At 41.9% G+C, this 13,950-nt stretch overlaps 1 protein-coding gene across 1 annotated transcript in view; it reads right to left on the bottom strand.

Moving 5' to 3' along the window:
* The window catches only part of LOC137631573 (uncharacterized), a 43,027-nt gene extending 29,077 nt beyond the window's left edge, over positions 1-13,950 (bottom strand). The window contains exons 1-3 of the mRNA XM_068363395.1: positions 13,911-13,950; positions 12,975-13,092; positions 9,927-10,008 (exon numbers count right to left, since the gene is read on the bottom strand). Coding sequence (XP_068219496.1) covers positions 9,927-10,008; positions 12,975-13,091 — 199 coding nt within the window. The 5' untranslated portion in view covers position 13,092; positions 13,911-13,950. The remainder of the gene's footprint in view (positions 1-9,926; positions 10,009-12,974; positions 13,093-13,910) is intronic.

Genomic DNA, 13,950 nt, shown 5'->3' with positions numbered 1-13,950 from the left:
AGCTGAGGAGACTGACTCATGGACGGGAGAGGTTGTTGTACCTCAACCGAGTGTTGCATCACTGGTGGAGCAGCAAGTGGAGGCGGAGGAAGAGAGGTATAATCCTCCTGATCCCATTGTAAAGGTTGCCTTAAGGAAGGCGGAGGCTGAACACCACTGGGAACAGCAAACTCAGAACGTGGCTCAACATCGTACGCCTGGCAGGTGGTACTGCGATCAGGCGGAGCGAGCGCAGGCGGAGGGAGTGTAGGCGGAGGCGGAGGCGCAACACTCTCAGCCCGACACTCACGCATCAAGTCCGAAAGCTGTGCTTGCATGGACTGTAGTAGAGTCCACTTGGGGTCGGCAGAAACTACAGTAGGCTGAGGTAAAGCCTTAACAGTCGAGCTCTGTTGTGGCAGAACCTTACTCCTCTTAGGCGGAGTGCATTCAACTGATGACTGAGGAGAGTCAGAGCTAACCCAATGACTGCATCCGGGTTGTTGAACTCTAACTTCGTACGTCTGGCATAGGTCTGGACTTTACGTTTAAGAGGTCTTGAGACCTGAGACCAGCGTTTTCTCCCCTAAATTTCTTCTGCAGACGAGCAAAATAAGGGCTCAATCGTCTGCGGGTGGGAGTGACGGTCTCGGTAAGACACGCCCACAACCACCGAGGATACTTCTGTGCGCCGATCAAGGCCTGCTGAACCCTTCTGCCCTTCGACATTGCTTCTCCCCTGGGCTTGGGAGCTTGCAAGAGGTCCCGGACTGGGAGGACGACTGGCGCGCACAGAAGTGCCCTCACGCACAACACTGACACACTTTGCGCTAATCACTTATCACTTTGATTTTCTGTTTGCACTTATTTCACTGAACTCGAAACTTTAAGTGGTTTGTACCTGAAACACGCAATTCTATCCTTTCTCAAAAGTTAGTAATTGCGAAAACAGAATTACAATGTAACAGAAAAATCTAATGAAAGATAAATAATTCAGTGGCTGGAAAGAGACTAAACACTAGATCACTCTAGAAACGTTTACCTTCTTCCCCTAAAGAGACTAGGGAGAAGAGCAAAAACGATAACAACGTTACTCGCTTGAATGAAACGTTTATCCTCCTCTTTCTCCCTCCGTCTCTATCTCTCTCTCTCTCTCTCTCTCTCTTGACTTAGAACCTGAGAGAAGAGCCCAATCATATATATCGTTAAAACATATTATTGTTAAAGGAAAAAACTGAAATATTTCCCAAAATGAAAAGTTCCTTTATTAGGATTAAAACCATTAAGTTAAGAAAGAATGAACAAAACGCTAGACACGGTTACTCTTACTGCAACGTGAAACCGTGAAAATTCTTTCTCTATCGTAACGATAGAGCGCAAGTTGAACGTTCTGAACGTCAACAACTGCAGAGACAAAACTAAACGTTAGTTCAACTTTGAAAACAGTACGAGACTATCAAAGAAATTCTTTCAAAGACATTAAAATAGCATAATATGTTAACAGGTAAAACCAAAATGACGGGCTCAATGTTAATTAACTTCGGTACCAAGAAAAGACCGCCTACTATTAGGAAGGTCGAATATAAACAAATATAAAAATTAATTTTAACAAGTTTATAATAAAAGGAAGTTAATCGAAGAGGCCTATAAGAGGCGGAGAGATATAAAATAAATCTATAACTTTTGTTAAGCAAAATTAAGAAAGAGAGTCTATACTCTCTTAGACACCAACACTTCCGTCTAAGGGAAGGGTCGGCCATTTAAAGGTGAAAGAGAGTTCATACTCTCTTCGTCACCATAATTAATCAAATTAATTCCAAAAGCTAACTAAGCTAATATAGAAGTTTCCAGTAAAGCGACAGCCGAAATCAAAGAGAAATACTTCACCAAAGTCGTGAAAATACTCCAAGAACATAAGCGTATCCCAGAACGTCTTGCCGGAAGCACGACAGAGGAAAAATTGAGGAGGTGTCAACAAGAAGTACTATAGTACCTGGCCACAGGTGGCGCTGGTAAGTACACCCCCTTCTAGTATTGTGATAGCTGGCGTATCCCTCCATAGAATTCTGTCGGGCAACGGAGTTGACAGCTACATGATTATCGGGTAAGTTTAATATTGAAAAACAGAATTTTATAAGCCTTGCGACAGCCTAGTGGATAAAATCTCTCTAACTTACGATATGTGGGTCAGGAGTGTGAGCCCCTCTTGTATCCCCCCAAAAATGTCATACTAATCTTTTCAGTCTCCTCATCCCCGCCAGCTATGGGTGGTGGTTTTATGGGCCTAATAGGTCTACCTACCATTGGCTGGCTTCTTCTTTTCCTAACTTGGATGGATACTTGGTTGCTGATCATATACATAAATGGTTGGTTGCTGGGATGTTGGCATGTCCCTAGTCCCTGCCGTTCGTGAGCGACCTTTAAACCTTTAACCGTGCCCAAGTAGAGAAAGCAGCCCTATACGAAAAAAAAGTATCTCTAGCCCTTCTATAAAGCTGCCCTGAATCCCCATTTGAAAAAACAAGCGAGACAACTCCAACCCCAGGATGTGAACACCATGGTTGAGTTAAATCCCAACCAAAGACTAATAGATTAACTTTGGAGTAAATTTTTCTAGAATTTTTACAACAAATAGTTTCTCTTCTACACTTTCCATGTGGAACACTAACCATTACAGAGTTACAGTAGCTATCCACTTATGTGAGAAGTGTACTGTAGTATGTCATGTTATCCTATACGAGAGCAAAGAAAACAGAAATACCTAACGAATGATCCAACATCAAACTGTTTGGTCAGCCGTTAAGGGGTCCTACAACTTTTAACAGGTAACTTCTCAAAAGACAGCAACATCCTTTCATCTCACAATACCCTCCCCAATGCCTGGTCATAAATAAAGAGAAGAGGGGTACCCATCTAACCGTCATACTCTGTCGAAGAGAAGCGTACCTTCTTATTCTGGAGGAGATCCTCTCACAACTATAATTAAATCCTCCTAGTCCTGGGGAGCATCAGGCCCAGTAAGATTGATGGAGGAGTATCCCATATGGAGTTGGGGATGTAGAAGGAACTAGCACAATCATGGAAGATGAAGAGATTACAACTGGGCATTTACTATACTAAGCAACTTCTTAATATACGGTAATTCTGGTTTCCATGGTTCCTCTCCCTTTTCAACTGGCTAAGATAGTTGAAAAGGATTAAATTACCAACAATATTCCGACGGCATTTCATTACACGTTGCATATAATGTATCGAGTGTTCAGGTGCATTTCAGAGATCTTTTGTGGTAGTTATTAAAATAATTTTATAATCAATAATGGGCTTTTATATAATATTCTACACTGTTAAAGTTTCCCTTTTGGAATGAAATATGTATACATTGTCTGCTTTTTTTTATAGTTGCCAGTTACACAACTTTTTCTTTCTTTTTGATTGTATTAAACCCATATAAATGACTCAAAAGTTTGTATTTGCCTAGGAATAACAAACCTTTATTATTAGACATATTCATAAAATGTTATTTTGATAATAAAATAAATTTTTTAATATACTTACCCGGTGATTATAATAGCTGCAACTCTGTTGCTCGACAGAAAACTCTACAGAAAAATTCGCCAGCGATCGCTACACAGGTAGGGGGTGTACTCAACAGCGCCATCTGTCGTTCAGATACCCATTACTCATTGTAAACAAAGAACTCAATTTTCTCCTCGGTCCACTGTGTCTCTATTGGGGAGGAAGGGAGGGTCCTTTAATTTATAATCACCGGGTAAGTATATTCAAAAATTTATTTTATTATCAAAATAACATTTTTCAATATTTAACTTAGCCGGTGATTATAATAGCTGATTCACACCCAGGGGGGTGGGTAGAGACCAGCAAAATATGTTTACATCATATGAGCTAAGAATTTTTATTTCATTTTAGAAGTTATCAAAATAACTAAACAAAATAAATAGGTACCTGGTAAGGAAGTCGACTTGAACAATTACTCTGCCTTTTTAAGTACGTCTTCCTTACGGAGCCTCGCGATCCTCTTAGGATGCTGAGCGACCCCTAGGAGCTGAAGTATCAAGGGTTGCAACCCATACAACAGGACCTCATCAAAACCTCTAATCTAGGCGCTTCTCAAGAAATGACTTTGACCACCCGCCAAATCAACTAGGATGCGAAAGGCTTCTTAGCCTTCCGGACAACCCAAAAACAATAAAAACATTTCAAGAGAAAGATTAAAAAGGTTATGGAATTAGGGAATTGTAGTGGTTGAGCCCTCACCCACTACTGCACTCGCTGCTACGAATGGTCCCAGAGTGTAGCAGTTCTCGTAAAGAGACTGGACATCCTTAAGATAAAAAGACGCGAACACTGACTTGCTTTTCCAATAGGTTGCGTCGATTATACTTTGCAGAGATCTATTTTGTTTAAAGGCCACGGAAGTTGCGACAGCTCTAACTTCGTTTGTCCTTACCTTCAGCAAAGCTTGGTCTTCCTCACTCAGATGGGAATGAGCTTCTCGTATTAACAGTCTGATAAAATAGGATAAAGCATTCTTTGACATAGGCAAAGATGGTTTCTTAACTGAACACCATAAAGCTTCAGACGGGCCTCGTAAAGGTTTAGTTCGTTTTAAATAGAACTTAAGAGCTCTTACAGGGCATAAGACTCTTTCTAGTTCATTTCCAACCATACGATAAGCTTGGAATATCGAACGATTTGGCCAAGGTCGAGAAGGCAGCTCGTTTTTGGCTAGAAAACCAAGTTGTAGAGAACATGTAGCCGTTTCAGATGAGAATCCGATGTTCTTGCTGAAGGCATGAATCTCACTGACTCTTTTAGCTGTGGCTAAGCAAACCAGGAAAAGTGTCTTTAAGGTCAGATCTTTCAGGGAGGCTGATTGTAGCGGCTCGAACCTGTCTGACATAAGGAATCTTAGTACCACGTCTAAATTCCAACCAGGTGTAACCAAACGACGCTCCTTCGTGGTCTCAAAAGACTTAAGGAGGTCCTGTAGATCTTTATTGTTGGAAAGATCTAAGCCTCTGTGATGGAAGACTGATGCCAACATGCTTCTGTAACCCTTGATAGTGGGAACTGAAAGAGATCGTTCTTTCCTCAGATATAAGAGGAAGTCAGCTATTTGAGTTACAGAGGTACTGGTCGAGGATACGGATACTGACTTGCACCAGTTTCGGAAGATTTCCCACTTCGATTGGTAGACTCTAAGGGTGGATGTTCTCCTTGCTCTAGCAATCGCTCTGGCTGCCTCCTTCGAAAAGCCTCTAGCTCTCGAGAGTCTTTCGATAGTCTGAAGGCAGTCAGACGAAGAGCGTGGAGGCCTTGGTGTACCTTCTTTACGTGTGGCTGACGTAGAAGGTCCACCCTTAGGGGAAGTGTTCTGGGAACGTCTACTAGCCATCGAAGTACCTCGGTGAACCATTCTCTCGCGGGCCAGAGGGGAGCAACTAGCGTCAACCTTGTCCCTTCGTGAGAGGCGAACTTCTGCAGTACCTTGTTGACAATCTTGAACGGAGGGAATGCATATAGATCTAGATGTGACCAATCTAGGAGAAAGGCATCTATATGAACTGCTGCTGGGTCCAGGATTGGTGAGCAAAATATTGGGAGCCTCTTGGTCATCGAGGTTGCGAAGAGATCTATGGTTGGCTGGCCCCAGGTGGCCCAAAGTCTCTTGCATACATCCTTGTGGAGGGTCCATTCTGTTGGAATTATTTGTCCCTTCCGACTGAGACAATCTGCCATGACATTCAAGTTGCCTTGGATGAACCTCGTTACTAGTGATATGTTTAGACCTTTTGACCAGGTGAGGAGGTCCCTTGCGATCTCGTACAACGTCAGAGAGTAGGTCCCTCCTTGCTTGGAGATGTACGCCAAAGCCGTGGTGTTGTCCGAGTTCACCTCCACCACTTTGCCTTGAAGGAGAGACCAGAAGCTTTTCCAGGCCAGACGTACTGCCAGTAGCTCCTTGCAGTTGAAATGCATTGTCCTTTGACTCGAGTTCCATATCCCCGAGCATTCCCGACCGTCTAATGTCGCACCCCAGCCTACGTCCGATGCGTCCGAGAAGAGAACGTGGTTGGGAGTCTGAACAGCCAGGGGAAGACCCTCTCTTAGGTTGATATTGTCCTTTCACCAAGTCAGACAAGACTATCTTTTCGGAAACCGGGATCGAGACCGCTTCTGGCGTCTTGTCCTTTTTCCAGTGAAAAGCTAGATGGTATTGAAGAGGACGGAGGTGTAGTCTTCCTAGTGACACAAATTGATCCACGGATGACAGTGTCCCTACCAGACTCATCCACAGCCTGACTGAGCAGCGTTCCTTCTTCAGCATCTTCTGGATGGATAGCAGGGCTGGGGGCTGATCGTCTTGTTGTTCAGCAACGTCCTCATCAGAGGGTTCCTTATCCGAAACTGATGAGGAAACGGCAACGGAGTGGGCAACGTCTGGCTCGCTGAATCCGGTCGCACTGGTGGATGCGTGACGGAGCCGGACGCAATATCATGGAACTGCTGCACAGTCTGTGAACTGTCAACAACCATGGGTGCGCGAGGAAGCACAGCGTCAACCCGAGACTGTCTAGACCGTCTGGGTTGTGCAGTCAACACCCTACCGGGTTGCTGAGGTTGACGCACTGCGTCAAAACAAGTCACCTCTGCTGGTTGTTGAACGTCCTGAACGTCAACAACCACCTCCAAGCGTCGCTTAATGTCAACGTGCGGCTGGCAACCCACACTGGGTCGCATCGGTGGAGGAACCACCTCAACTGGCAGACGCGAGTAGGTTACCTCAGCGTCAACAGGGCGCACAACCGACCGGTTGGAAGGTTGTTGGCCAGAAGGTTCTTCTCCGCATTTAAGTCCTCTATCAAGGACGCAAGCTTGGACTGCATGTCTTGCAGCAAAGCCCATTTAGGGTCTACGGGAGCAGGTGTGGCAACAGACGGGGTTAGCGACTGAGGCGGAACCGTTACCATCCCTGAAAGCCTTGTTATGCGTGACATAATAGTACAGCAAAACTTCAAAGGCTCGACAACAGCTGTGAAGTTGACCTGTAAACAACTTGGAGCGTCTCCTGGCTAGGTGCCAGGGAGAGTCTACCAGAATTGAGAAGTCTATCTGGGCAGAGGCATGAACTCCCAAGCCGAGAACTTCTCTCGTGTCATATCAGACTCTCGCTCTATAAACCAGTTTAAAAGAAGGGAAAGCAAAGGCTGAATTCCCCAAACTCCTCCTGGTGAAAAACCAGTCGCCTAGCCAACGTAACGCTCTCTAGGAGAGCGAGAGAGCACTAGCTTAAAAACAACGGCTTCGAAGTAGCTAGGCCTAGTGTAAGCTCTGACGTTTAGGCGAACGAGGAGCAGCAGTTACAAAAAGATCCGGACGAAGATCCTTAAAAAAAATCATCATGATTTAATTAAAGTCCATAGGAGGCTAAGCAGCTTTAGGCTCCTCTCCATCTGACAGAGTCCTCAAGGGAATATCAGTAGGAGGGAGAACAGCAACTTCCTCATCTACAGGAACCTTGTCCGATAAAAGCCGAGTCTCTCACTGGTGCATTAGTAGCGGACCAGAACGCAACGTCATGTAACTGCTTGACAGTCTGTGAACTGTCAACAACTGAACTGTCAACCACAACAGGTGTGTGAGAACGCACAGCGTCCACTCGAGACTGCTTTGACTGCCTAGACTAAGCAGTCAAAACAACTCTAGAATGCGGAGGTTGACGCACAGCGTCAAAACAAGTCAACTACGATTGTTAGTGAACGTCTTGAACGTCAACAGGAGCATCAGCCAGTGGCCTAACGTCCAAATGCGGCTGAAAAACCACACGAGACCGCATCGAGTGTGGTTCTAAACAACCTGACTGACGTGACTAAGCTACGCCAACGTCAACAGTAAGCACAAAGGAACGTTAGGTTGGCTGAAAGCCAGGATATCGATGAGATAAACGGCTAGACTCAACGGACTAATCGGCAGAATAGTCTTCCATAAGGGAGGCAAGCATATACTGCATGTTTTGCCATAAAACCCCTTAAGGATCAACGGAAATGGTTGTGGTAATAGACGAGGGTAACGTCTGTGACCGCAACACTCTGCCTACAAAAAAAGACTCTCGGAGTCTGTGTTACGCTTTTGTTAGGCGGCGAGCAGTTATCCGATGACTGCATAGGGTCAGAGCTGTCCTAATGGCTGTAACCAGGACGCTGGACCTGTCCTGAAAGGACTGACTTTCGCTTAAGGGCTTCGAAACCTTGTGACAGGTTTCTTATGCGAAAAGCCTACGGATGGCGAGGAGAAACAACGTCTCTCTCGTCTTATGGTAGGGGTGATCTTGGTAAGATACACCCGATACCATAGAGGGAAAAACGTCTGTTCGTTGGTCAAGGCCTCTCGAACCCATAAGTCGTTTGACATTACTTCTCCCCTGGGCTTGGGAGCTTGTAAGAGGTCCCGGACTAGGTGAACGACAGGCACGAACAGACGAACCCTCGGACGCAACACTGTAACACTTTGCGCCTCGGACGCAACACTGTAACACTTTGCGCATATCACTTTATCACTTCGATTTTCTGTTTTGCACTTATTTCTACCTGAAACACGCAATTCTACCCTTCATTAAAAGGTAGTAATTGCGAAATTAGTCGTATAATGCAAGCTCATAATACCAGCAAAAAAACAGAAAACATATTTTAAGATAAAAAGAAAAATCAGTGGCTGGGAAAGAGACTAAACACTAGTTCATATAACTACGTTTTCAATCTCACCGCACATAGCCTGGGGACGAGAATAAAAACCTAAAAACGTTTTATCCTTCCTCCCCGTACAGCGACTAGGGACGTGAGTAACACGAGAACAACGTTACCCGCTTGAACGGAACGTTTTCTCTCCTCTCTCTCCCTCCGTCTCTATCTCTCTCTCTCTTTCTCTCTTGATTTCGCACCTAAGAGAAGAGCCCAATAATATATCATCAAAAAAAAAACATGTTATTTGACAAAAGGAAAAAACTGAAAGGTTTTTCAAATAAAAAGTTCCTTTAAATTAGAATTTAAAACATATAAGCTAAGAAAGAATGAACAAAACGTCAGAATCGATTTACTCTTACTGCAAAGTGAAACCGTGATACACTCTCTCTCTATCGTAACGATAGAGCGCATGTTGAACGTCCTGAACGTCAACAACTGCGTAGCATAAAAAACTAAACGTTAGTTCATCTTTGAAAACAGTACGAAGACTATCAAAGAAATTCTTTCATAAAATATTACATTTAAAAAGTTTTAAATCCTTAGCTCTTTAAAAGCTAATTACGATATAAAGGGCTCAACGTTGATTAACTTAGGTTTCCAAGTTAGGACCGCCTACTCTCAGGAAAGGTCTATATAAACAAAACATTAAAATTATTTTTATATGTTTATAATAAATGGAAAGTTAATCGAAGAGGCCTAATAAAGGCGGAGATATATAAAATATATATAGGAAAATCTATAACGTGATAAGATAATTACTAAAAGCCTAAACACACTTCCGTCTAAGGGAAGGGTCGGCCATTTAAAAGTGAAAAAGTCCATACTCTCTTTGTCACCATAATTAAATCTATCCAAAACGAGTTCAAGTTTTAAGATGAAGATAACACATCTGCATAGCGAAAGCTCAAAACTAGAATAGTGTACTTCATCAAATAGTTGTGAAAACAAATCCAGTTAGCAACAGCGAATTAGTAGGTCTTGCCGGTAGCCCGACAGAGAGAAAATTGAGTTCTTTGTTTACAATGAGTAATGGGTATCTGAACGACAGATGGCGCTGTTGAGTACACCCCCTACCTGTGTAGCGATCGCTGGCGAATTTTTCCGTAGAGTTTTCTGTCGAGCAACAGAGTTGCAGCTATTATAATCACCGGGTAAGTTAAATATTGAAAACTGTAAATTACTTACCTTTGGATAGCAAGTTCTTCCCAAATATCGGTGAAACTGAAAGATTACATAATGGAGGACCTTCTCTCAGTATACAATCATCCTGGAAAATCAACATTCATGATTTCAATATTTCCATGCTAGCCTACCACATTTATATGATTGATTACTCTAGAATTCATATACAGTAATTCATTTCGAATTTACTAAACAGCACCTTAATATTTTCCTTACAATTACAAGTATATGTATAATAAACTCAATTTAGCTCTATGTGCTAGTTACAGATAATAAAACACGGTACTCATACCCAAGCTCTCAACTAGTGAAGGTACTTTTCAATCAAAAACTATATTCAACATAATAAAGACATGCCCTAAATTTATTAGATTAAGGATGACGTTAATTAATCCTAAGGATGGCTAAGCATTTGAACTTATATACTTCCTGAAAACTGATGACACCAGAAAGTGGCCTACGTACGCACCATGTAATATTGCTGCAGTAATGTGAACCAGTTAGTTTTACAGTTGTTACATGTATTCCTTGGGACTATTCCTGGTAAATGTGTAAGAGAGCTCCGCGGAAGATCTTGAAGAATTTAAACACCTACAATTTACTATTATATCCTATAGAACGCTTATATAATAGTCAATATATGAGCAGCTTCTATTTAACGAAGATATTCGTGTGTATAGTTATGTTTCACTTGGATTTTTTCTAAGTGTTTGTTTTTGTTTACTGTGTGATGTCTTGGCTAAAATGAGCTGTTTCACCGCCTTACTGCGTATGGCAGACTAGTTCTCAATGCTATTCTAACCAATAACAGGTGTTTTCTTGACGTCACACTGTTTGAAAACCAATCATGGCGGTTTTTACAAATCTAGCCAATGCTGACACTTATTACTTCACTTATCCCTGCTATTTTTCCACCAGTTACCACAGTTTACGTGAAGTTCCGCGGAGGAATATTTTTGCACGTCTCGGATCTCCCTTCAAACTGAAAAGCTCATTTTGCCGTGAAGTATGGAGCAATTAGCAGGACCTTCATCCCGTTCCGACTGTGTCACTTGTGACAATTGCTTTATTTCTTATGGGGATTTTTGTGTACATTATTCAGGGAAAGTTAATTTGCTAATTGCATTTGCTCAACGTCATGGTTTGATTTTGGCAGAGAAAAAGTGCCCTAATTGTGAAAATGTGTGCCGTATAGATTACAACAAATTAGCATTCCGGTGTGATCGTAGTGTGGTTACTCGTGGGAAAAGGAAGAGGAGGTGCAATTTTTTCGTGTCTTGTTTCAAAGGTACATGGTTACTGTGGCCTTAAGGGGGGGTCGCAGGGGGGGCGGAGCCCCCCCCCTCCCCCCGGTAGGCCTAGGTAGGGGTACAGGGCCCCATAGGCTAGGTTAGGTGGGTGTCTTAGGTTCGGTGGTGCCCTGAAAATTACTGTGGCCTTAAGGGGGGGGTCGCAAGGGGGGCGGAGCCCCCCCCCCCGGTAGGCCTAGGTAGGGGTACATGGCCCCCAGGGTAGGGTAGGTAGTTGTATTAGGTTCGGTAGTGCCCCGAAAAATCACTTTTCTCCTCCTCCCCCCACCCAAAAACCCCGCTTCCCACTGGGGTCCCCCATAATTGTAGTAGTAGGTTTATGCTTACATTTTCTGTGTAAGAGTTAGGTGGTTGTAGGAGGATTATCTCACAGTTTCAAGGTAACTGTAGCTCTAATTTACTGTTTTCTTTCGTTTTCTACTTTTAGAAACTTTTAAATCGAGCGCGGAGGTCTCCTACACAATTACCCTATTCCTTTAGGATCTTTCCCTCATTCACACATTCCTCAATAACCTAGGTCAGCTACTTAATCAGACTACTATTCGTAATTTTTGATAAATTACAACCATTATGGAATAACGAATTGGATAGTAAATTAAAACAGATCAAACCCATCTTATTTCCCTTCTTTATAACCTGAACAGTCATTTATACAAAATTTACCAAACTATGGTAACCCTTTCACCACTAGTAACAATCAGCCATACTTTTTCTCTTATCGTTATTATTATTATCATTACTTGCTAAACTACAACCCAGGTTGGAAAGGCAGGATGCTATAAGCCCAAGGACCCCAACAGGGAAAATGGCCCAGTGAGGAAAGGAAACAAGGAAAAGTAAAATATTTTAAGAACATTTAACTGATCAAGATACACTCGCTCATCTCTACATTGACCTAGGCCACCATCTACTTCCAATAGCATCACTCCATTTCTATTTGTTGTCCACATAAAATGGCACTTTAGCCCTCCTAATGGTTTTGGTAATCTTCTGCCCTCATTTTAATTATTTTTTTTCCCTTGGACACCATTATCTCCCGATATATTAACAGGTTCATAAGTAAACCATGTCAACATTTAAAATAACTTTGTATAATGTTTAGCATAAAAAACCTAATGTACTGTACTGTAGATTTTTAAAGATACAGAGATAATATATAAACTTTTAAAGCATTCAGTAGCGCCTTTAGGTATTGAGAATCATAAATTTGCAATGGCATATCTCTAATAATCTTGAATTCTGATATGAAAAAACATTCGTTTGTTAAGCGACAATTAATTTATATATTTAGGTTATATGCCCACAGATCTCAAGTCAGTGCGTGATCCTAAACTATCACTACAAAATCAATAGTATTTGTACTGTATACTGTACTCATCCTAGTTATGTATTGTTTAAGATGTTCACAAACAAAGTGTTGTTTATCTATATTAGATAAATAACAGAGAAGTACAAACAGCTTGAAAGAGAGGTAGCTGTCAGTCAAATAGTATTTTAGCTAGTCACATATAGTATTTTAGCTATTTATGGCTAAGTGACAGACCTTGAACTAATCAAAAGATTTAAAAGATGATCAAGAAATAATCCTTCTCAAAATAATACTTTTCATACCAAAAGCTGGCAGATTCCGCAATCAAATAGTAGGTGTATTACTCTTGAAAGTCTCAAGCAAAATCTTTTTAAAAGTACAGGTACTGTAAAGCAAATATGAGAAGTACAACGAAGATGTAACACTACTTACAGATATATCGAGTCCAATGCTGAGGTTAACTTTGCTTTTGCTATTTTCTGCTAAGCCTTCCTCGCTTTCACACTCGGACACTTTAGAGGTAGCGCCCATAGCGCAAGGAGACTCCATCCTGAAATATTACGAACACATTACAGTAATCAGAAACGAACCTGACTAGTACAGCAGTAACGTGTTTCACAAGCAAAAGTATGACGACAGATCGATCCCCGCCCAGGACCATGAGCTTAAGCGGTTTACTGGGGAGGCCACTATTACTTGCGGCACTCTAGGTCAGATTAACGGTGGGACGTCTGGGATGAAAGGCAGGTGTAAGGACACGAACTAGGTTAGGTTAGGTTAAAATTTCTATTTTCTAAGACTTCTGGCATTCGAGATCCGGTGGAAGGGTTCGTTAGTGATGAACCTCCATGTCAGGTTAGCAACCCGAGTACTATATTAGGTTAGGCAAGGCTTGATCTTATCCCTGTACCATCCTTACCATAATTTAATGTTTTATAAACATTTTATCCAAATAAATTATGAATTTCTTCCTTTATTTACATTTTGAATATAGCTGTTTAATATATATACCTAAATTGATTTTACCTAGGTATTACTGAACTTACGGTCGGGGAAACCTTTCCTATTAAAAAGTAACTTTTCCCTATACAAAACACTTTGGGATAATTAAGCTTTTCAAAGCAGCAAATACCAAAATGCAAGGCATTTAACAATTAGACAAGAGAAAGACATAAATGTTCTCTAAGACTTACTTTGATCTAACACTTAGGCCTAGGCTAACGAAAATGTAGTTCCCCGTAAACGATATTAACTCTAAAACGTTCTAATAAATATTCTAAAACTGTACCTTATTCAGGCTTTATGGATATACCGATATTAATATGATAATGTGAAGTTGATATAAAATAAATTTAAAGAAAATATCACCTGTCCGCAAAGAGTAGCACAAGTTACGAACACGGAATTT

The sequence above is a fragment of the Palaemon carinicauda genome, chromosome 40 (genome assembly GCF_036898095.1).
Source record: "Palaemon carinicauda isolate YSFRI2023 chromosome 40, ASM3689809v2, whole genome shotgun sequence".
Classification (NCBI taxonomy): domain Eukaryota; kingdom Metazoa; phylum Arthropoda; class Malacostraca; order Decapoda; family Palaemonidae; genus Palaemon; species Palaemon carinicauda.
This window is presented reverse-complemented; position numbering and strand designations above follow the sequence as displayed.